The 23,684-nt window shown below is 44.3% G+C and overlaps 2 protein-coding genes and 1 long non-coding RNA gene across 12 annotated transcripts in view; 2 read left to right on the top strand and 1 right to left on the bottom strand.

The window, feature by feature from the left end:
* USH1G (USH1 protein network component sans) overlaps positions 1 to 10,612 on the top strand; it is a 162,559-nt gene extending 151,947 nt beyond the window's left edge. For 4 of the 7 annotated variants that reach the window (XM_081899776.1, XM_081899778.1, XM_081899777.1 and 1 more), the window contains 2 exons: positions 6,206 to 7,438; positions 8,752 to 10,612. In XM_081899776.1, the coding sequence (XP_081755902.1) occupies positions 6,206 to 7,438; positions 8,752 to 8,755 (1,237 nt within the window). In that variant the 3' untranslated portion in view covers positions 8,756 to 10,612. Of the gene's footprint in view, positions 1 to 5,386; positions 5,941 to 6,205; positions 7,517 to 8,751 lie in introns of those variants that run through there. The other 3 variants (XM_081899779.1, XM_081899780.1, XR_014165350.1) reach the window with 3 other exon arrangements.
* OTOP2 (otopetrin 2) overlaps positions 1 to 23,684 on the bottom strand; it is a 41,909-nt gene that overhangs the window by 15,780 nt on the left and 2,445 nt on the right. The window lies entirely within an intron of this gene.
* The window catches only part of LOC309363577, a 33,468-nt gene continuing 28,157 nt past the window's right edge, over positions 18,374 to 23,684 (top strand). For all 4 annotated transcript variants that reach the window (XR_014165419.1, XR_014165420.1, XR_014165421.1 and 1 more), the window contains exon 1: positions 18,374 to 19,674. This is a non-coding gene — a long non-coding RNA (uncharacterized lncRNA). The remainder of the gene's footprint in view (positions 19,675 to 23,684) is intronic.

The raw sequence follows: 23,684 nt of genomic DNA, 5'->3' as shown, positions 1-23,684 counted from the left end.
CGGCCAAGATCATTTCCCTGTCTGGTTACTCATGGCAATAATTGATCCTTGCCCAGAATCTGAGTTAATTCTCTCTGAAGTCAGGACATCAGTAATTTGCAAGGCAATATTTTTAATTACTGAGTAGTGATCGTGAGGATTGTAGACTTATAGAAATCCCAACAAGATTTAGTTTACCAAATGTTGTAAAGACACTTGAGCCTCTATACTCAGACTTGCTAACTTCTGCCCACTGAAAAAAATCCCTGCAGTGGAGGATACAGATGGACACTTACTCCCCACTTAAAGATCACATGTTTCCAAATGCAGTGGTACCTTAGTTTAAGAACAGCCCTGTTTACGAACTATTCAGTATATGAACTCCACAAAACCGGAATTAGTGTTCCGGTTAGTGAACTTTACCTCTGTCTACGAACGAAGGCCAAACGGTGGAAAGGCCGGTGGCGGGAGGCCTCATTAGGGAAAGCGCACCTCAGTTTAAGAACAGCTTTGGTTTAAGAATGGACTTTCGGAACGGATTAAGTTTGTAAACTGAGGTACCACTGTACTAGCCTGTTATGGTCCCTTCCCTCTCAGATTTCTGCCTGTTCCAGGAAGGCACTTCATGAGAAGGCTGACATGCAAGGAGATAGATGAGCACAGAATGTCAGAGATTTGTTTTTTTGTTTATAAAGTTCCAAAAATGTGTTGGAAGTGAGTGAATGTGCTGGCTAGAGCAGTTAAAAATAAAATCCACAGTGGTCCAGTGGTCTGTACATCTTGCAGATGCTTCAAGAGAACTCAGTGGTTCCCTTTAATGTAGTTGTAGCATCCTTTTCTGTATTTATTTTACATTTAGACGCTGTGATCCTGTACATTTACAAGTGTCAAGAAGGAGCAGAAATTCAACAAAGGCCTTTTTACCCTGTCATGATAGCATCACAAGGCTGGGAAAAGCTACAACCTTAGCATTTCTGCCTATCACGTGTCTGTTTAAGGCATAGAATCCATGGCGACAAAAAATGGCAATCCTAAATACCTGTGATTACTCATAAATATTATGTATGCAAATAGTGAGGGCCTCATTTATAGCTGTTGCATCACTATATGTGGCAACAAACGGATGGGGCTGAGGTTTACAGAAGATAAAAAGAGGCTGCTCAATGTAGGCCACTTGTTGGGTTAACAAAAGCAGGCGTTCTCAAACTATCTGCTCCCTAGGACCCATTTGGAACAGGCAAAAATTACTGAAGCACACCCATCACAAAATGGTGGCAGATGGATGCAGACTTCGGCATAAGCAGCTAGCCGTTGCTGACATCACCTTCTAGTTACACCTAATCCATCTTTTGAAATGGCCTACTTCTTTGCCACAGCAATTTCCTTGCGTCAATGAGTTCCAGAGCTCTGCTTACTACAGACTTACTTACTACTATTGGCTCCCTCGGCCAATAAAGCTTGATGAGCACCGCAACCCCAGAGTCGGCCACAACTGGACATAATGATCAGTGGGCCCTTTAACTTTTAAGCAGTTGGCTGATACTGCCATTGGTCCAACCAAAAGGGTATGGCGTGGCCAAAAGCAGGGAAGGCAAGTGAGGAGGGGGCAGTGGGCAGACTGTGGCATTGAGGCCCATCTGAAAGCGTCCCAAGGCCCACTGGTGGGTCCCGGCCCACTCTTTGAGAAACAGTTATCTATAGGGTATTTTGGTGGCATTTTTTTAAAGGGAAGCGCTGTAAGTGCTTGGAAGCGGCAATATGTCACAATTAAGCAAACATCACAGCCAATTAGATTATTATTAACTGTGATTAAGCTTGGGCTCACATTAATTGGAGCTTGATGCAACCTTACCCCTTCCCATGCACTTCCCCCAATGCCAGACGGGAAATGTTCCACCTAGCAAAGGGACTTCCCCCTGGTTACTGGTTCTTGCTGATTCCTGCTTCTGGTGGTTTTGTAACTGCCACCAGTCATTGCACTTAATTATGTTTTTCCTGCCTGGATGTTGTTAGCAGGGATTACTGAATTTCCCATAAAGGATGATCTGGTATCGGTCAAGTGGGAAGGAGGCTTTTGGACAGACCTCTTCCTCTCCCTGCATCACATGGCTACTTGGTTTCTCGCGTTCCTTGTAGCCCCGCTCACGCACCCTGTCCCACATAACGATGGTGTCCAGCTGTGTTGCGGAAGCACTTCACATCATACCAGACAAAGGAGGCGGCCGTGCAGCGAGGTTACAGAAATCCTATGCTGGAGCGGAATGGAAAGCACACCAATCTGGCACTTGGCACTGAAACTTGACCTAGTCATGGAGTATGTTTGCAGTATGAGAGCCCTTCCAATGTGGGAATCAAGCAGTCCCAGAGCCAGGGCTGGCCCAAGTGTGGTGTAGTGGTTAAGAGCGGTAGACTCGTAATCTGGTGAAATGGGTTCGCTTCCCCGCTCCTCCACATGTAGCTGCTGGGTGACCTTGGGCTAGTCACACTTCTTTGAAGTCTCTCAGCCCCACTCACCTCACAGAGTGTTTGTCGTGGGGGAGGAAGGGAAAGGAGAATGTGAGCCACTTTGAGACTTCTTCGGGTAGTGATAAAGTGGGATATCAAATCCAAACTCTTCTTCTTCTTCAAGTCGTCTTGCTACCTGAGGCAGACAAGATGGCGTCCCTCCACATTCCAAGCGCAGAAATCAATTGGAATGGCAGTGGAATCTGATATCAACACTGGGGATGCAACAGCTTTCTCCACTGTATCTGAGGCACCAGGCCACAGTAGCGTGCAGGACAAGCAATGTGGCAACAGAAGGGAATGGCAGAGGGGATGTGTGTTCAAGAGGAACATTTGAGGGCTGCTCCCTGAGGCGGTCACCCCACTCTGCCTAATGCCCTGCCTGGAGCTGCCAGCATCCCCCATCTGCCTCGAGTACTAATCCACACCTCACGATTTTAATGTAAAGACCCTTCTCAAACATTGGCTCTTCACGAAGTCATTTTCATTGAAACAAATTTCCAGAGTGAGTCTGTTGCAACCAAAAAAGGAGAGTATTGTGGCAAATTAAATACTAAATATCCTATTTAGTAGTAGTAGTAGCAGCAGTAGCAGTAGCTTTAAGCTTATGCTATAAAAATATGGTTAATCTTTCAAGGTTCCACAAGACTCTTCACTGATTTTCAAGGCCCAAATTGAAGAAGGAACAAACCAACAAACCCTTACAACCTGCCTGAAATCATCCGGCAGCAGCAGAAGCTGCTATCCAGACTGAGGCCTACCTTTTAGCAGGTGGAGGCAGGTCACACTGGGCACTAGATTTTAAAGTACTATTTAAAGAGCAACAAGCTGTCACTTGTGTCATGAGACTAGCCACTATTTGGGAGGTAGGTTCCACTGGGATTTTTCCTGCTTCAGGCACTAACATGCCTTGGGCTGGGTAAGCAAGTGGGTGAATGTAAGAGAGGACAATATGAGGCATGCTGCTTCTTTCCAGCCCGGATACTCTATGGTTTAGCGGCTAAATTTGTGTTGCAATTTTCAATAATGAGGGGCTGCAGCACAATGTGGTGCAAGGAACGGTTGTATTGTATTTCGCAGCTCCCATCTTGAAAGCACTGGACAAATTCATGGAAGGTAAGGCTATTAATGTCTACTAGCCATGATGGCTATGCTCTGTCTCCATGGTCACAGGAAGCAATGGGAGGACAGAGTACCCTCATGGCCGGATCCTGTTTGCTTGTTTCCCATAGGTGTCTGGTTGGCCACTGTGGGGACAGAATGCCATTGGCAGCTGGGTGGCCCATTGGCTTACTCTAGCAGGATTCTTATGTCAAGTTCCAGCTCAGGGCAGTGAAAAAATGCTCATTGTGAAGTGGATCTAAATAGTTTTGCTTAACGTTTCAGTCGCTAAGCTTTGGTGAATTCACATTCCAACCAAAGGTTACGAGGGAAGCAACCGTCACCCACTTTTCCCTCAGCCCCTCCAAGCTGGGACATTCCGATGAGACGTGTTTAAATTTCCTGCACTGGCAACAAGAATCTTTGATATAGCTGCATTTTCCTGCCCTGGACCTGCACCCGATACTGCTTTGTATCGGTGTGAAATAGATTGCTTTATTGGGAAACACGTGGCATTTCTCGCTTGCAGGGAGAAAACAATAGGGTCTGATTCCGCTTTTCCGGCTGCTTGCAAGCCTCCACGCCCAATTCCAACGCACATGTCTTCATTCAGAACAAACATAAACAATGCCGCACACGCCCTGAGCTCACAGCCGGCTCCAGCATTTACAGTTTCTGTGTCTCTTTAAGCAACCTCCATCAATAATTCACCCCTCTTGCAATTCATCAAATATTCATCTTTTCCCTGAGTTCCCCACTACTGTTAGGCCAGTATCAAGGTGAAGGGATGAGGGCAGGCTGGCGAAGGAGTCGCAGCGAACCTGTTGCCAGCTCCTGGATGGTACTCATTTACCCAGGGCCACAAAGCAAAAGGAAACCTGTTCCAGCGTTCTGCTGCCAGACAACTTCATCCTCCCACCTCCGGTCGCTGCTTGCTGGGCCTGGCTGGTTAGATAGGTTTCGCTCTATGTGGGAAACGCAACAGAGAGCTTATCTGGAGTTGGGTGGCTTAGAAATCTTGTATCGGTCACTCCAGCATATCATTAAAATAGGGAGAAGGCACTCCACTAAGCAACACTGCTCTTTTAAAAACATGTCTTCTCCTTTTGCCTATGTAGTTAACAAGCACTACTCAAAACAACAACAACACTCAGCTTTATATATTATATTTGTATGCTGCCTTTCCTCCAAAGACAGCGAGGCAGAACACATGTTTTGCAAGTGGACTGTACTGATGGGCAGCCATAAAAATGTAAAATATTAATGGGAAAAGGCAGTGTGCAGGGTACTACCTTCCCCTCCATTTTAAGCGTCACAAGAACCTTGTGAGGTGGGATGCGTGCGTACGTAATTTAATTTGTATGCCACCTTTCCACAGTTCAAGCCACGCTCAAGGCAGCTTACAACACGAAAGAAAGTTAACTGCAATGTAACAAAAATAGTCATAAACAATAAATAAAACATCATAACTGATAACAATTTAATTTTATTTTTTTAAACTCAACATAACCAAGGCTTATCCATTAAAGCTCTGTATCCAAGCATTGTTTTTCTTTGCCCCAGAGTTTTCCATATGAAGACCCAGTATTGACAGTTGTGCTGATTGAGCACTAAAGAGCAGTTTTTTTTGCAGGAAAAGCTCTGGGGCAAAAATAACACAATGCTTGGATACAGAGATTTCAAGTGCTGGCCTATGCCTGGAAAGAGTGGGGCAAAAGTGTGCATAAGCCCTAAGAGGTAGTATGATTGGTTCAAAGTCACCTGGGTAGGTTAAAGGTGGTTTTACTGATGATAAAGTTGGCGGTGCAGGGGACATGCATGACAGCTGGATTTCCTTGAGGGAAAGGGCAGGACAGAAAATAAAATAACAAAATGTTGTTTGCAGGACTGAGTCTTGGTTTGCATACTAGGGCAGCTTTTAGCATGCCTGATTATACTAGCCTCCCATTGTGCCGACTTTGCTGGGGAAAGGTTTGACCTGATTATAAGCTCGGTGCTAGTGAAGACTGTGGTTCTGGAGGTGGACTCACCTTTGCTCCCTTGTGAAATGTGCTCCTGGCTAACCTGTCCTGGATTTCTGGAGAAGATAACCAAGGGCATTTGAGCAGGCGTGAGTGGGTAGGGAGGAGCTGCTCTAATTTGTGCAATACCTCTAGTGTATTTGAAAAGCAGGGATTCGTTTCACCTCATGCCCACACAAAAAAGGTCGAGAGAGTGCACAATGTCATACTTCAGTGTCAGTGCTGCTTGCTACCTTTGCCATCCCCAAACTTCAAATATACCCTCTCTCACTCTGAGGAAAGGAAGAAGAAGACTGAACAAGCACAGCAGGTCTGAAGCTAAGCTTTAAAAAAGGTCAATAATGCATTGTGGAGAAGGGTGGAAAGAGATCTGTTGACAGGAGATGAAGGGAAGCTTATTGGGTATAATTCTGCTTGTGTGGATTTCCTCCTGCAAAAATATGCTCCAGAATTACTGTGATTGAGGGCCACAGGTAAGGTAAGCGCCAGAATAAGGCTGTGTAAACTGATTTGATACATTTCACAAGTCCTAAGCAACATCTACTCATTAGGTATACAGGCTTCCTTGATCACTAACTTATTTGTTTCCTGCATTTTAGGGGTGACCCAGACAAATGTGATATCTGGGGGAACACGCCTCTTCATCTGTCAGCAGCCAATGGCCATCTCAATTGCCTCTCCTTCCTGGTGTCTTTTGGGGCCAACATCTGGTGTTTGGACAATGACTACCACACTCCGCTGGACATGGCAGCCATGAAGGGCCACATGGAATGTGTGCGTTATTTGGACTCCATTGCTGCCAAGCAGAGTGGCCTCAACCCCAAGCTGGTGAGCAAGCTGAAGGACAAGGCCTTCAAGGACGCAGAGAAGCGGATTAAGGACTGTGTAAAGATGCAGAAGAAGCACCACGAGAGGATGGAGAAGCGGTACAAGAAGGAAATGTCTGACCACTCGGACACTATGAGTTTTTCCAGCTACTCCAGCAGCACTCTGAGCAGGAGGTTCCAGCACATGTCTATGATGACTTCCTTGCCATATTCTCAGGCCACCATACACGGCACAGCCAAGGGCAAGACCAAAATCCAGAAGAAGCTGGAGAAAAAGAAGCAAGTGGATGGCACCTTCAAAATCTACGAGGATGGGAGGAAAAGTGTGAGGTCCTTGTCTGGTTTGCAGCTGGGCAACGACGTCATGTTTGTGAAACAAGGCACCTACGTTAGCCCAAAGGACTGGACTCGGCGCAATGTTAGGGACATGTTTATGACGGACGAAGATACTGTCTCCCGTGCCATAAGTGACCCAGGTTTGCACATGGACTCGGCCCATTCTGAGGTCAGCACTGATTCTGGTCACGACTCTTTATTCAATCGACCTGGACTTGGCACGATGGTTTTCCGGAGGAACTATGTCAGTAGTGGACTGTTTGGAATTGGCCAGGATGACCCCAGCATGCTGGGAGAGGACAGGATGGGTGTAAAACTTCACAACCGTCTGCAGCGCTCGCCAAGTCTCAATGACAGCATCGGCAGTGCCAACAGCCTGCAGGAGAGGAATGTGGAGGAGCTGCCGTGGGATGAGGTGGAGCTGGGCCTGGATGATGATATCGAACCCGAGACGAGCCCCTTGGAGACCTTTCTGGCTTCCTTGCATATGTCTGAGTTCATTTCAATCCTCAAGAAGGAGAAGATTGACCTGGAAGCTCTTATGCTGTGTTCGGACAATGATCTGAAAAGCATCAACATTCCACTGGGGCCCCGGAAAAAGATGCTGGATGCTTGCAAGAGGAGGAGACAGACTATGGAGAACCCTGAAGTCATAGAAGACACTGAGCTGTAAGCAATTGAGCCCCTCCTTTCACACTCATGGGAAGCTCACAGGTCTTCAGCATGCGATGCGCATAGCATAGAATGGTACTTCTTACGTACATTCATATTATGTATTTGAATAACAGGAATTCTCCGATAGACCAGGGTGCTAGGAGAATGTCTGCATAGCGTACGGCAGAAAATTGCCAGCAGAAAGAACTTGACTTGACTGACAAAAATGAATTTATACAAATGTTTCAATATTTGCAAGCTGGGTACACAAGATGCCTTGAGGTAATGTCTTAAATCAGATTCTTTTTGCTACCTAGATTAAGGTAGTGTTGGTATCAATATAATTTTTACCCAGTGAAATCAACACTAAAGTGCTGCCATTAAAGCCACTGGAGGCCATTTTTAACCAGTCTTGGCCAAACCACCAGACAAAAGCTGAGCTTCTAGGGACAGACCTTGGGCTACTCCATACCCTTACAAGGACAGGTCTTCTTATGGACTTTTGGGCTCATGCCATCTGATCAGCAAACTCACAAGCACAGTACTGGCAGAGCTACCTCCTGCTGCTTCAGATGTTGCATTGCATCACCCTCTGCTAAAAGAGCGTGTTGTGTGGTGGTGGGGAGACTTCCCTTTGGCTGTTGCTTACTGGCCCATAGCCCCATACTATTTGTACCTGTCCAACAGCTAGTTTGGGCCTGTTGGCAGCTTTAAAGCAGGCATGAGAAACTCACAGCCCTTCAGATGCTAGACTACAGCTCCCATAATTCTTGTACATTGGATTGTGCCGGCTGATGCTTATGGGACTCAACATCTGGAAGGCCAGAGTTTCCCCACCATCCCTTAAAAGGCAAAAATAGTATTCAGGTGGTTGGTCTGAAGAAAAGATAGATCTGGCTTTGTAAACAGACTCTCATCTACTTAATCAGTGGCTGCCGTCAGATAATATATTTCTTATGTGACAGCATGGGAGCCTTCAATTAATCATAGTGTTGGCATTAAAAACCTGTGCCACTTCTTGGTAAACCGCAAGCCTGTTATCCCATTCTTGTTCCTGGCCTTAAGTGGTTATTTGTAAAGCAGGTCTGAAGACTTAAGTACGCTTCTTTACTTGTTGCAAAGAATGGAGGACAGGAACTGCAATCTCCTAGGCAGCTTTGAGGAACATTTTGTGGAATGCTGGATTTACAGTGGGCTTCTCACAGATACCAGTAATATTTTTGTTGCTTCATGCTTTTGTATCAGTGATGACTCTGTAGCCCTGTGAAGCTCAGTAATTGTACCTTAATGTCCTTTTACGTTAACAAAATTTCTTTTCTCCGTTGCAGATAGCTGTTTTTAAGGAACAAGAAATGAACAGAAAAACAAAACCCCAGTTCTAAGTTGCCAGAAAACATCTCCCAGTGATCCTAACAGTGGGAAATAATGAACGCCATAATAAAAGGCCCAATTCTAACCACCTCTCAGCTTCCTTTCTCTGCTTTCCTGCCTGCAGACTTTTGCCAGACAACAGCCTCTTGCTTAAGAGCATTTTGGGGACATGAGTTGCACTACACTAATCTAACCATGCAGTCTTATACATGTCTACTCAGAAGTAAGCCCCATCAAGTCCAACAGGACTTACAGGGCCTGTGGTGCTCCAGCTGTTTTAAAACACTTTCTCCCACCACAGTTTTTCCAGGCCTATCCTATATGAACAGCGACGGATGAAGGAGCTTCATTTGAACAAAACCTTCACGACTCTGTGATTACCACCACCAAGATTTGCAATGTCAGTGGAGTCCCACCAGTATTGTAACTTTGGCTATCACATTGTGAAGCCACCATGCTTCAAAGCAAATCTCAGGGGCGAGTTGAGCAGGAGCTCACCTGCATTTCATGCTCTGAGAACTCTAGGGAAATTGCTCTTATTCCAAGTAACTTTGCACAGTTCTGACTGCATGACTTGGAGTGGGAGGCAAATGTATGGAAATAGGCATGGGTGGAATTAGTTTATTTTTTATGCCTGCCTTGTCTTTATGTCTGCTGCTTTCACTTACTGTGACTGGAACGAACACACATACACGCATTGTCTCAAGCCTCTTTTCCCCACAAGGTTTATATTTTTGCTAATGGATGGGCTGGTCTATGTTATAGAACTTCTCCTGGTGATGCTTCTTCATCAGTTTTGCAAAGGCTTTGTTGCAACATTTTAAATAAAGGTAAAGCATGCTAAGCCATACCAGTGGGATTGGTGAAGAAAACTCCACTGACAAAATATAGGGGCAGACCTTTCAGCACTGGACAGCTTATTGCCATGTGTGAACACAGGGTCCCTCCACTCACAGAATTGTAGAGGGTCAGCTAGTCCAACCCCCTAGGATTGCAGGATCCTGCCCACAGCCGCCGCCCCTGTGCCACTGTCATTTGACAGCAGTTAAGAGCATCTGATCACATTTGCATGTGGTTTGAATCCAAAGGACCAATACTGGGCAAATTTAAACTGTGGTAAACTGAATTTTAGCCAAGCTCTTTGTTTATATTAGCCATTAAACAAACAACCTAAACTTGGTTGCAATTTTCAAGCCTACTTTTATTCAGTAGGATTTCTCTGGAGCAAGTGTTGTGTGGTTTGAGATCATGGAGAGAAACTGTTTCCCTTTCTCCACTTTACATGACTCTCTTGTGCCCGACCATATCTACAGTGTATATCTTTCAGGCTGCAATCTTATGTGTACTTGGCAGTAAGCCTGACTGAACATCAGTGGGTGGAATCCAATGTTGTGCAAACTTTCTCTTGCACAATGGGCCTTCACTGCTTCCGTCTCTCTCTCTCCTGTGAACACCCAAATTTTGCTCTGGATAGGAAATCCCCACCATCCAGAACACATATTCTGAGGTGTGAAGAGGGCTGGGAGAGGGAGAAGGTGAACTCCTATTGCATGAGCAGAAGTTAATTTTACAATCCAAGAGGGACTCATTTCTGAGTAAATATGCATAAAATTGGGCTGCAGTTTGGAAATGTTTGTGCATTTACAGTACATCTCCTATCTTCTGTGGATGTTTGGTATGTTTTGTATTCCTTGTATGTATGTATGTATGTATGTATATCCAACCTGTAAAAGGACCCTGTTGTTTACCGCTTATTTATTATACCATGTGCATACTATTCCCTGCCACTGCCTGATTACAATATTTTTAATAAAAAGAACCTGGCGTAGTTTGTCTTTCATGATTGTAATTTAGAAGAGGAGGTTGCTTCCAGGTACGTTTCCTGCAGGTATATTTTAAATGCAAATTGCATCATTTGGGACTAGAACAAGGGCAGTGTTTTAGTATAGCCAGATCCCAGTAATTCCAGTTTTTGGCCAAAATGAAGCCCACTGACTCAGTTCCTGCTCTGTTTCCAAGCCAGAGAGACCATTGCATCACTCATTCCAGGCGCTTTGTGCCTGGCATGAAGCCCCATTTCTCATAGGTAGTAGCTCTACTGAGATGGAGCAATAGGTGCTCTGGGATGCATTCACAGATTGAGCACAACACTGCTGAAGAAAGCAAGAGATTGCAGCAGCTGCAGCTTCCCGAAATGCTGATTCTCACAAACATTTTTAAGGTGCACCTAGATAGTGGGTTTGATTTGTTGCAGACAGCAAAAATGTAGTGATCACCAGAACTTGCATAGGGTTGTGTAGGTCCCAGGGTTCAGCTGATATTGAGTTTCATTGCTATGCAATGAAGGTGAGGAAGTTGAATCCTTGCTCACCCATATAATCTCACTGTGGGTCATTTCACAGAGGTTAAGGTGCGTTTTCCAGAAGTGTATGCTCAATACTGGGGGCCCAGCAAACAGCCTTGACATTGGCCCAGTTCGCAGCTATTGCTAAACCATGGTTTGCTGAACCAATGCCCCATAGGTGACCAAACAAACCATGGCTTGTTTCTCTAATGTTTGGGTTGCAGTCCACCTGTTCTTGCCTTGTGCCTTTGCAGACTGGTGAGCATCTGGGGTCAGGTGGCCAAGCACACCTGGCTTAAGGAAGGCGTGACACTGCAGCTGAGCACGTTCCCAGAACATAACAGCTGGCGAATTGGGACGCTTATTGGTACAAGGCACTGCATGACAGATCAGTGTACCCCAAATGACAACTCGTGAAGCCACATCATTAGAACTCTTCAACAAATGATAATAGTAACTGGGCTTTCCACCCAGGAAATAAAATGTAGGCTATGGGACAAAATGTCCACAAAGAAATACAATCTGCACAGTCTGTGGCTGTTCTATGTAAACATATAACAAACACAGTGAGTGAACACTCACAACTGCAGTCGTCTTGTGCGTGTCTCTCTCTCTTTTTCCACGCCACCAGACCAGTAGCATAGCCAGCCAGTCTTGAAATAGCTCTCTGTAGTAGAGTCCTGGCTTTCACCTTGTTTGCTCCTAAACCACTCCCTGTTAATGGACTATAGAATTGGTAGTGCGATTGCACCCTCTGCTGGAAAGAAGCACCAGAAACATCTGACAACAATTCTGCAAAAGCATGCCCTGTCATGCTTTCTTTATCTAGGCTGGCCAGCAGCCTAGGCGTGCTCTTTCGGTGTGACTGGGGTGGTGGTGGCGAAAGAGGTGCAATAGGAGTGCCAGCCATTTGGGGTGTTTTCAGAACTTGCAAATTAAACATGAAGGCGTTTTGTATGCTCCAGGGCATCTCTTCCCCCCCACTCTCTGTATGTGCAATAGATCTACTGGCTCTGCTTGGAGAATGCTGATAAAGGAATTACTGTATTGGAATCTACCTTCCTTTCTGACAGGCGTGGCTTTTTTCTTGCTGCTGATCTCAAAGATCTAAAGTGCAATCGCATGCATTCCTACTTGGAAGTATATCCATAGGACTGACTACCAGGGAAGTGTGCAAAGCATGGGCAGTTGATGCAGTGCCCTTCAGATATTGTCTGACACCGGGCTAAACAGCCATTCCTCAAGAGATATACAGTAAAAGCAGAGCATGGTGGATGTATAAAAGCACAGTCTTAAGACATTTTGCTGCCTGCAGCAAAAGAAAAGAGGGCATCCTGAGTTAAACGAAGCTTTATCAATTTAATTTCTACTATATAAATGACACAAATCATGTTAGGTCTTTTAAAATGGCAGTGCCTTAATGTTTGGAAGTGTAACATAGTAAATGAAGGTGCAATGATGAATATATTTTTCCTATATATATGTTTCTTCCACAAGTGGGATCCATAGTCCTTAAAAGGCATTTCATAAAGCCATATTTTGTGGGGTTTGATGTCTGCAGGGGAAAGAGAAGGGATTTCTCAGTACAGCTTAAATGTGTGCATTTGAATTACTGAAACAGTATTCCTCACATTAACCTTTCTTTCGTGGCAAAGAATACAGTTCTTAGATTTCCCAGACTGTGTGGACAGCCCTTAACAGGGTGACCTTTGCAAAACTCGTGTCCCTGACAACCTCTTTGCTCCATTCCAGGATTTGTTTCATGACACGATGATTGACATTTGTTCCTCCCTCCCTTTCTCAGTCCATACCACGCAAAATGGAGTGAAACCAATACTAAGCAGTTACTTAGCAGGAGTGTCTTCAGCTGTGGAAGCATCTGAGATCTTAACCGACAGGCTAGCATAATGAAGGGGTGTGAGGCAAAAAGAAGCTGCGCCCATTGCAGGCAGCATTTGGAAACCTCTGGAGGTAGGTGTGCGTTTGCTGCTGCGAGTCAAACCCTGCCAGCTAAGGGGGTGACAGAGCTTGCTGCAAAATTTCGAGAAGCTCTGCTATTGAGCTGCTTCAACGCTGGTGGCCCATTGCTAATCGTCCATTTCACATGATACAGGGAGAGATGAAGAGGACACATTGACTATGTATTCCAAGTTTAAAGATATGCAGGTGCAGTCCACTGGTGCTGAGAAACACCCATTTTACAACTTGGTTTTAAGATTGTTTTATGCTACTTTCCTAGGGTCTCCAGCTGTCCTCAAGCGCAATATATCCTTTTTCTTTTGGTTAAAATATAAGGCTGTAACCCCTTTGCTATCTGCTCAATGCAAATGCCCCTGTTCTCCTTCCTCAAAAGAAAAAGATTAGACAGCCTTCCCCCACCTGGTACCTTCCCAGTGTTATTAGACTACAACTCCCATTAACCAGAAGCCTGTATGGCTCATGGTTAGGAATGATGGCTCCTGTAGTCCAAAGCATCTGGAAGGTGTCTGGTTGGGAAAGGCGAAACCAGGGCAAGAGGGGCCAGCACCTGCAAGGCGCTGCAGAGTGCCTTCACTTGAAACTTGTTCAGCCATCAATGAAGTTGCTGAACTACAGTTCTCATTATTCCTGACCTTCAGCTATGCTGGCTGGGCTAATGAGAATTGGAATTTTTTTTAGTGGAGGGATTGGTCTGGATTTCCCCTTCGGATACTTCCCAGGCTCATTTTTTTTTTTTTTTTTTAAGGCTGGGGTCTGGAAAATAGGGCGGGGGGCCTGCTCAGCTGGTCAGACCTGCCACAGAGGTCTGGCTTTGTTAGATAAAATAGTTGGCCAAGTAGCTTTCATTTTGTTAAAGAGATTATTCCAGAAAGCAGGGCTCTTCTGGAAGGAGAGAGCCTTTAGGGAATCGGGACATAGGTGATTCAAGTCTTTGGGATGAAGGCTTTGCAGGGTTAGCTTTTGGGGAAAAACGGGCGGAAGGTCAGAGAGGTATCGCTGTCCTGATCCTAGCTGGAGACAATATATGCAAGAACAGAGGAATCTTGGGGCTGGTGTTCTGCTTTTGCTTGGTGACACTCACATGCCGAAACAGACTCCTTGGCTGCTGCTGAAAGGAAGCACAGCCGGTAGGTCAGCCAGGCAGGGCCACCACCACACGTGCTGATTTGCATGCCCATTATTTATGGCTGTAGCAAATGCATTCTGGAGAGGCATCTTGTGAAACCAGCACACAGGCCAGTGGAGGTTTCACCCCTTCCAACACGCTTAAGTATTTTGCCTCCAAGGCAGAAACTGCTTCAGACTGTGAGTGCCCTTTAATTGGTTCTTTTCATAACAACAAGAAAACAGCTGTCCTTTCCTACAGGCAAAACGTCCTATTCCTTCTTTAGCATTTCTATATAGGCCTTTTGTCGCCTTGGTAAAGCCGTCCCATGGATTTAAAAATATGACTGCTTCTTATGACACCAGCCAATCTACTTTACAATCCCCACGCATCTCTCTTTGTTCTTATTTTATGGGTGAGGGTTACCCAAGACTACCCCATGGGTCTACTCAGATCCAAATCCCTCCCACCAGAATATGCAACTGTATGGCATGCTGACTATGGAGGTTAAAACAGTTAAAAACGACGACACCAGGAAATAAGATACCAGGCTGGTTTCTAAACACAGTATTTTTCTGGGAAACTAACTGGTATCTTGTTTGAGAAAACAGTACTCTTGATTTCAAGCTCTTTCCAGATAAGTCTCCTTTCATAGCTGCACAATGGCAAGAAAGTTTAATTCTATTTCCTGATCGTAAAGGCAAGATATTCTTTCTCTCAATGTATACAGCAGGTTAGCCTGTACAATTGTCTCGTATGCAAACCATACATTTAAAGCACATGGTTGCCTCCAAAGAATCTTGGTAGAAGTTCTGTACTCCTCACAGAGCTGCAATTTCCATCTTTCTTAACAAACTACAGTTCCCAGGATTCTTTGGGTGCACACACCACATGCTTTAAATTGCACTGCATAGATGTGATTTGCTCTGGAGTAAGATGGAAGAAATTTAAAAGCTGACTAGTTTCCCCAGGAGAAGTATATTCAAAACATGGTGGAGAATGTAGAACTCTGCTTATCAAATAATTTTCACTTGCACCTTTCAATTTTGTCTTTCTTACTGCAAAAGCAGGTCCAGTCATTTCTCTTTGTGGCCTCCCATATATCAGAAATAACTCTATCCACATAGAGTGAGGTAACAAAATGTAGTGTAAATATATTCTGCTCCCCCATATTTAAGAGAACACATTCTTATGTGCTAGTATGGTAACTGAAGTTTTGCTTTCCCTGTCTATAGAAGTCAACTGTGTGTGTTATCACACCATACCAACCTTTTACAAGTATTGTACCTGAATGTGTTTTTGGGTTGTATTCTAATTGTTCAAGATATATGCTCTTGGCACATGCACACTAAAGCAAAGGAAACTAGCTATGAAAGTTTGAGTATCAGAAATTTAGTTCCGTTTTAAAGGTTTGATTTTTTTTTTTTGCACATTAAGTTAACTTCCACATACTTTCTATAAAATGCATCTTTAGACTTACAGGTTTTCCCAGTGAGACATCTCATTGAATGCCCTACTACGGCTCACTTCTTTACGCTTGTGCAGTGACCTAGGGAAAGTAGAAGATCAAAACCTTGCTCGCTGGTGTCCTGAAACACTGCAGGTGTTTTTGGGTTCTTCCCAAATTGAGCAATTACAATCTGCCTACTTGAGTATCCCCTGAAGTTTCAGCAGAAAGTTTGCTTCCTTCCACAGAAATGTTGTGCAACCTTGCGGTGTGTTAATCAAGAATGTAGGTTATTCCACCCCCCCAGGAGATGCTGCAATTCTGTGTGGTGGGTAAACTGATCGCAGAATACTGCCATCTGAATATCTTGTGCTTAAATGTCTGGTGCATCTTTTGCCTTGGAGCGTGGATCAGAGGACTGCTTGGTTTATCTCATTCTCAACAATTCCCTGATTTTGGGGTTCTTATGCTAAGCTATAGAAGCAGCCCAAACTGCTGGTTTTCTAAGTGCAAACTTGCTGCCAGCCCACTCTGACATTCCTGAAGATAAAGACTAAGGATATCACCAGGATTGTGATTTAGTTGGCATCCTGGTTTCAGAACAATATCCAGCTGGCTCAAACTTCTCAAGAGAAACAATATCACAGACAAAGGGCTCAGCTACATTAGTAAAAAACCAAGATTTTGAATTCGTTATAAACATGCAAGATGGCACCAGAGAGCAAAAACAAACAAACAACAAAGCGAATTTACATAGCTTTTTTCCTCGTTTGTTATAACGATTCAATTTCTGACTTATTTATAGCATCCCCCCCCGCCCCCCCCCATGTGTAGATCCATTCAAAGCAGACTTTGGGTATTATCAGCTGGAAAGTCGGGAAAATTATGCAACCAATCCCAATGGAAGAGAGGCTCTATGATGTAATATAGGAGGGAGAAGAGGGTTGTGGAAAAGGTTCCTATGACGAGAAAAGAAAAGCCAGGCTGAGATCATCAAACGATTCTGCAGCAAGATTTCAAAAACTTTTCAAGTCAACAAACCAAAGTCAATGAATGTGAGATTTAGCAGGCCAGATTTTAAATCCACAAGCTCTGGAGATTCATAGTTCTCTGTTCCACCCATTTTGAGACGATGCATGGCTGACCTACCGGCCTAACGTAGGGTTTTGTGGATATATGTTACCGCTGCATTAAAGAGCTCCATTTATTAAGCTTGGCAATTCATTTCCATTGAGGTGTAAGGACAGGTCAGCATGGCAAGAAGAGCCCAGGAGGAAGCCATCGAGAGAAGCCAGGAAGCGATGTCATTAGTACTACAGAAGCCACAAAATGAAAAGCTCAGCTCAAGGTTTTTTTCTTCTCATGCCCAAACTAGGCAAACCTGTTTGGAGAGAATTGTAGGGATGTCAGAAGTTGGCAGCTATTCAGACTGCCTCACCTTGTGGGATACACAAGAGAGGAAGAAAAGCTGCTGGATCTTGGAAATACATCTTGCCATTGCCACTCCCACCAACACCAAAGTGGCTCTACAAATAAAGGGAGGCGGCAAAAACCATGGTGTACAGAGGACAGTAATGAAACCAGACATTCAGAACCAAAACGTCAAGTATTTATAAGAGGAATGTGCTGCTACAAACATAACCATAAGTAACAATAAATTTACACCCCCCCATGGATTCTGGAGGCACATCAACTGTTCTAACCACTACAGGGCAGGCATAAAATCAGTCCACATAGGCAGCACACCCTTATCACTATTCTAGGTTTAGCATCTACTGGTTCAACTTACTTTATTTTAAAATGTATTTATTTAAAATCTGCTATACACTGAATTCTCTTGCAGTCTGATAACACAAGGAGAGTGAGTTCACAAGGAGAGTGGTTGCTGGTTCACATTTCTTTTAGCACCCAGCTTTTATTTATGGTACCAATGGTTTACAAATCCAAGCGTATATCAAAGATTTATCGGACCCCAAAGAATCCTGGGAATTGTAGTTTGTTGAGGCTTATGAGATTTGTTAGGAACACCCCCCCCCCGTCTGTCAAAACAAGGGGCTCAAAACAGGGCAGGCGAAAAGAAACACCTAATCCAGCATGGTTATGTTCTTCAGCTAAATAGGCCTCATTGCTCTTCATTACACCAGCGTCTCATCCCTGCAGATACTTCCAGTCTTGGTCTACTGTCATTTAGTTATAGATGGGCAGCAAGGAGAAGCTGGAACCACAATTCCACTGAGCACCGAAATGCTGTAAATTTGTACTAAGCTCCTCCTGTATTTTCAGAGCCCAGTGGAGCTGAAGCACTTGGATGAAAACCAGTTTATTCCAAACATCTAATAAAGCTGAGATGAGCTTCAGCCTTTTCACTTGAGCATGAAGGGGTTGTGGATTTGCAGTCTGGAGGACCCTTAACATGGGTTCACTTTGTAGAATAGTGGGTAGACATGGCAGACGACCCAGCGATGTCTCCAAAACAGCTCTTTATTTTGTAAGCTGGAACAGCAAACTGAACAGCAAACAGCTCAGCCGGCCTGCTTTTATAGGCAGCCGGCTGTCAACATTGTAACAACAACAACAACCCAGAGTTTCCCGCCTAAAATAACTGACGTGGACCTGAGTGAAAACTATCTACAGACCTGAGTGAAAACTATGTACAGTATCCCCCTGCTGGCCCAGGGTGAACTTCACTACATAACACACTTCACAGAGCATATCACTCACAATATCATTCCAACTTCACCGGTTTCCACTTTGCTTCAGGCTCCTGCTGTGGACCTTCAAAAGCACTAAATCAGGAGTGGGGGTGTATTTGATTCTATGTATTTTTAAATTTCATTCCATGCTACTCAGAAGAAGAAGAAAACAACTTCACCACATGCTAGACCTTCGGGGAGCAGAGCGTTTTTCTCACAGTTATTATGTCTTCATTAATCTGGTGTGATGGAAGCCACAAACAAAATGGAGTCACCTCCTTGGCATTCCACCTGTTTCCATCTGACTGGTTCAAGGGAGCACTGAGGTAGAACTCAGGCACTCAGCCCACGTTTCCGGACGCCTCGCTACATTTCCTGTGTGACTTGGTTTCCTTATTCACAAAAACGAGAAAATCGAGGTATGTTGACGATTAATTGGTGCGTCTAGCAACAGTTGGTTCCACAGTCATGGGACTAGTGTTGTCACCATGGCATGAGCTGCTACTGGCATATGAGATCTCCATTCACTCTAAGGGTGTGAGGGATATGCACCAAATCCGATTTGCTCACAATAAAAGACCCAAATTCTAGGTGTTGCTCTTGTAATGCAGGGATGAGGAACTCTGTGGTGCCCCGGTTGCTGTCGGGCGACACCTCCCTCATACTTGACCACTGGCCATATTGGCTGGGGCTGCTGGGAGCTGGAATCCAACAACTGGAGGGCCACAATTTAGCCATTCCTCCCAGACTGTTTTGTCAGGGGGGAGGACAGGTCTGTAGTGATCTTGCTCCCAATCCCACCTTTATTTAGCAGTTCAGTAGGAAGGCGTGAGAAGAAGCTCTGCAATGATCCTTCCTGGCTTGAAATCAAGAGAAGTTTTAGAGGAAGGAAGCAGAATAATTTGAGTCAAGGAAAAGTTGGGGCTTGGACCAAATCACTCCACCCTACATTGTTTTCAACCTGGGATGGGTTTCAATATAGAGTGGGGTTTTTTTTTAGGGGAGGGGCTGAGGAAACTGGTGATTAAGCAAAAGTGAATGCTTGTTGCATGGCACAAATCGGCTAGGGGCCTTGCATATTTTGCAGCAAGGAAAGGAAATCTTGGGCCTAGGAGACTGAGTGAAGCCCTCCAGGCCTCTTGAGGCGACCCATTGACTCTTCCCACACCCTGTCCTTTGGTTGGCTGGAATGTGACAATGTACTAGCATTGCCCTAGTAGGATTCGTTGCGCTGGCTTCTTCTAGTACAAAAGTTTCACTGAATCTGGCCCTAAGCATTTAAACAAAAAAGGAAATCTGGTCTGGCTTTGGGTGAGTACAGTTGATCTTTTTCAGAGTGTGAAATTTTAGCATATGTAAGATTTAATTCTGTGGGTTATCTTATATGTGCCACTTCAAAACTGTAATAGGTGACAGTGTTGTGTACTATATCCCCTGCCCCAAAGGTTTATGACAGGACATAGTATGCCACCTAAAGTGTTGCAACATCCTTGCTTCTGATGCTTATTCTGCTAGCCCTAGGGAGGGGCAAAAGGCTGGGCACTAATACCCATCCCTAACTCATATTGTGGTTTCTGAGATTTACCCTCTTTTAAGCTTTCCATGGCAGTCTTAAGAGATAGAAACCTGGGATTATGTATCCTTTTTCTGTGATGAAACTGAGGAATCCTGATCTGCACAAATATTTCATTTGGGCGAGGGGGCAGCTGTGGAATCATGGAAGAAAAAAATGCATGCTTGAATCACCAGTTACAACTGCAACTATGCAGCAAATAATATTTTCTTTTCTTTGTGGGCTATGCTAAATAAAAGTTGTGGCAGTAGAGGCGGGTGGGGGAATGGTTTAAAAAGTGGTGGTACCAGTTTGGAGTTTTTACATAAATATCAGCGTCCCCAATTTTCAAATGAAGTGATAAAATCCATTGCAGATTATTGCCATGTGTATATTTGTCACCTCATCACTTTGATCGCATTTTGCAACTACCTGTAACACATGTTTTTAGAAGTAGTGTTGAGAGCCAAACCATTGCATTAGAATAAAAAAGACCTCATTTTATTTCTTCATAAACATGGGATCTACTTCATTGCCCAGGAAATGATTTTATCGCTCCATAGCTTTGGAAGACCTGTGCTAGACCTGTATGGCTGCATTTTTACCATTTGGTTTTATTCTTGTTATTTTGCGGTTGATTGTGCTTTGTGAACTGCTTTGGTGTTTCTTCTTAAAAGGAAAGGCGGTATATAAATACATAATAATGAAAATAATGGGATCAGCGTTTGGCATATCAAAACACCCACTGCTCCTTCATGTAATCTGGAAAAGAGCACTCTGATAGCTGGTCCTTTAACCTGGTCATCATTTCATATCCCGGGCTTCCTATGGAATTCTTGTCTTGGGTGGGTAAGGGGAGCCCATAATCTGATAGAATTGCAAGGATTAAAACTGCATCCCCCTGCTCCATATTTTCATTGAGACTCCAGCATGTCTCTGCAGCCGGGAGATCAGATTTGGAAATTAAGAGGCAATCTGGCACCTATGATACCTATGACAGGTATGCTTGGTATGATGACTTGGGAGTTGACTTGCCAAATGTCACAAGGCTGAAACGTGGATACTGGCAGTCTCCTCCCTTCTCACAGATACTTACAGCCGGGAAATTATGGCCAAAGCCAACAGAAGTCAACTGGGTGCTGGAAACCAGCTTATGAGAGAGTTAGCAAAACATGTGAAGGAAGGGAAGAGAAACTGGTACAATCTTATAGATCCCTCCTGCTACTTCTTTCAGGATCAGGTGTGGGTTCTGGAAATCTACCTGCTTTGGCCACTGAGACGCCACAGCAGAGAAGCTCAGCACCCTATTAAACCTTATTAAGCTGAATGGGAGTTACTCCCAACTATGAGTATACATGGATTGCAGCCTCAAGCACTTAAGATTGCCTGCTATGGGTAGCGCAGATCCATAAACGCCGCCTTACCTATCCCTGTAGGCCAGACAGGAATGCAAGGGAGAACCAGCCACAGAACAAACAATGTGGAGCTGATGGAGATGGAGAGATGCCAGTTTTGTGCCTAAGAGCCTTTCAAGGAAACACAAATGCCTGAACCACTAATAGACTCTTGGCATCCCAGCTAGAGTCACAGCATGTGCTCACCCTAGTCATTTTGGTGTCTCCTCCCTGTGACTCAGCCCTTGCTGATATCTAGCAACAGAGAGTGCTTCTAAGTTAATTACACCCATTGCAACTGGAAGTATTTGCACCAAGCTGGAGACTCTGCAAGAGTTCTTTCGGTCATGCAGAAGTGCCTGTGGTAAATCAAGCCACTCCCCTCCTCATTTGTTCCCAGGTCTACCTTCACGTGGCCATAGGGGTTTGGGCAACAGACAGACACACAGACCAAACATTGCTCATCAATATACTTTAGTCCATGCTAGCAGATGAGTTAAAGTTTAACTGCAAAGTTGGATAGAAGTTATGGCCCCACATCTTTCCCAAGCCCATAGTGTGGTCACTGGACATGCAGCTTAAGGTGCAATCTTGTGCCATCCTGTCCTTTCTAATCTTTTAAAAAGATCATAGGGCTTCTCCATACATCCTTTTCATTGTGCTTGTGTTTGCAATAGTATTGGGGTAGAATCATAGCATTGCAGATGTTTTGTTATGTTTTTATATGTGCTGGAAGCTGCCCAGAGTGGCTGGGGAAACCCAGCAAGGTGGGCGGGGTATAACAACAACAACAACAACAGTTGTTGGAAGTGATCCCAAGGGTCATCTATTAGTCCAACCCCCTGCAATGCAGGAATTTCAGCTATAGCATCTGTGACAGATGGTTATGGCCCCACATGCGATCTTGCTTTCAGTACTATTTGTGCCTGCAAATGTTTCGGGGTGGACATACTGCCTCATTTCGTGTCTGCTGAAATCCTGTAACTTTTCATACCACAAGAATTCTGGCTTATTTATTTATTTTGTCCCATTTTTATTGTGCTATATAGTGGTACCTTGGTTCTCAAATGCCTTGGTACTCAAACCCAAACAGTGCAAACCCAGAGGTAAGTGTTCCGGTTTGCGAACTTTTTCCGGAAGCTGAACATACACCGTTTTGAGTGTAACGCTTCCGGTTTGAGTGCCACTCTTCCGTTTTGAGCGTTACGCTGAGGACTGTCTGTTTTTGCTATTTATTTTATGTTTTTGTGACTTTTTTGTATTGTTTTGTTTTGGTTTTGTGACTGTGTGGAACTCAGTTGTGTGACTACGGTGCGTTGTTTATTGCTTTCATTTTGTGGATCAATGGACTCGTTAGAGAGTAAAATTAATGTTAAATTGCTGTTTTAGAGGTTGTTTTTAAAAGTCTGTAATGGATTAATCTGTTTTGCATTACTTTCTATGGGAAAGCATGCCTTGGTTTTAGAATGCTTTGGTTTTGGAACGGACTTCCGGAACAGATTAAGTTTGAGAACCAAGGTACCACTGTAGTGCAAAAGTGCCTGTCCGGATGGCTATAATTCAGTAACACAGAGGAAGCATAGCAGAGCAACTAATAAAGCAGAATGATGTGTAGATGGTCCCGAGTAAACCCACCACTAATGCATAATTATTGCATCAGTGGCGTGTCGCAGAAGACACCAGCAAAAAAGGCAAACACATACAAGGCAGGAGGGGCCCTGAGACTGGCTGACTGAAATGGGGAGATAAAGTTTATCAGTGAGGAAGCCAAGGCTGCAATTTTATGCATGCTTGCTTGGGTCAGTATCAGCCTCACTGCAGAAATTAACAGGTAATAAACATTGAGTAAATGGAATAAAGTGCTGCCTGTAGGCAGCGTAAGATTTATCTGCAAGGCTGTCGTCCTCAAAACATTAGTGTGCAATTTACTTCTACTGAAGCTAGTTATTTCGGATCCCAAATAATTAACTGGAAGACATAGCCATCAAGGAGACTTATAACCCACTTCCTTTCTGCAAAATTGGGACCCACAAGGAAATTAAACAGGACATCTGGCATTTAAGACAACTTATGGGAAAGGTGTTGCCCTAAAAGTTTTATGAATCTTGCTGTGAGGCTCTGAAGCTGCTTACTTAGAGTGTAAGGTGACATTTGAACTTTTCACTCCCAAGCAACAATGCTTCACACACACACCCCTGCCCCATTTCTTCTTTTCTTGGGAAAAATAGTTGTGGTCACCATTCTGCTTTTATGCCTCCATGTTTTACTAACTAATAAAATTTTTAGTCTCTCTCTCTCTCCCTGTGGTATTTATTGCACTCTTAGTTATCTACCTAAATGGCTTCAAAGCTGTCTGCTTTGCAAGACAAATAAGA

This window comes from Podarcis melisellensis, assembly GCF_964234715.1.
Source record: "Podarcis melisellensis genome assembly, chromosome: 2".
Lineage (NCBI taxonomy): Eukaryota > Metazoa > Chordata > Lepidosauria > Squamata > Lacertidae > Podarcis > Podarcis melisellensis.
The sequence above is the reverse complement of the archived record's forward strand: the minus strand, read 5'-3'. Positions and strand labels throughout refer to the sequence as shown.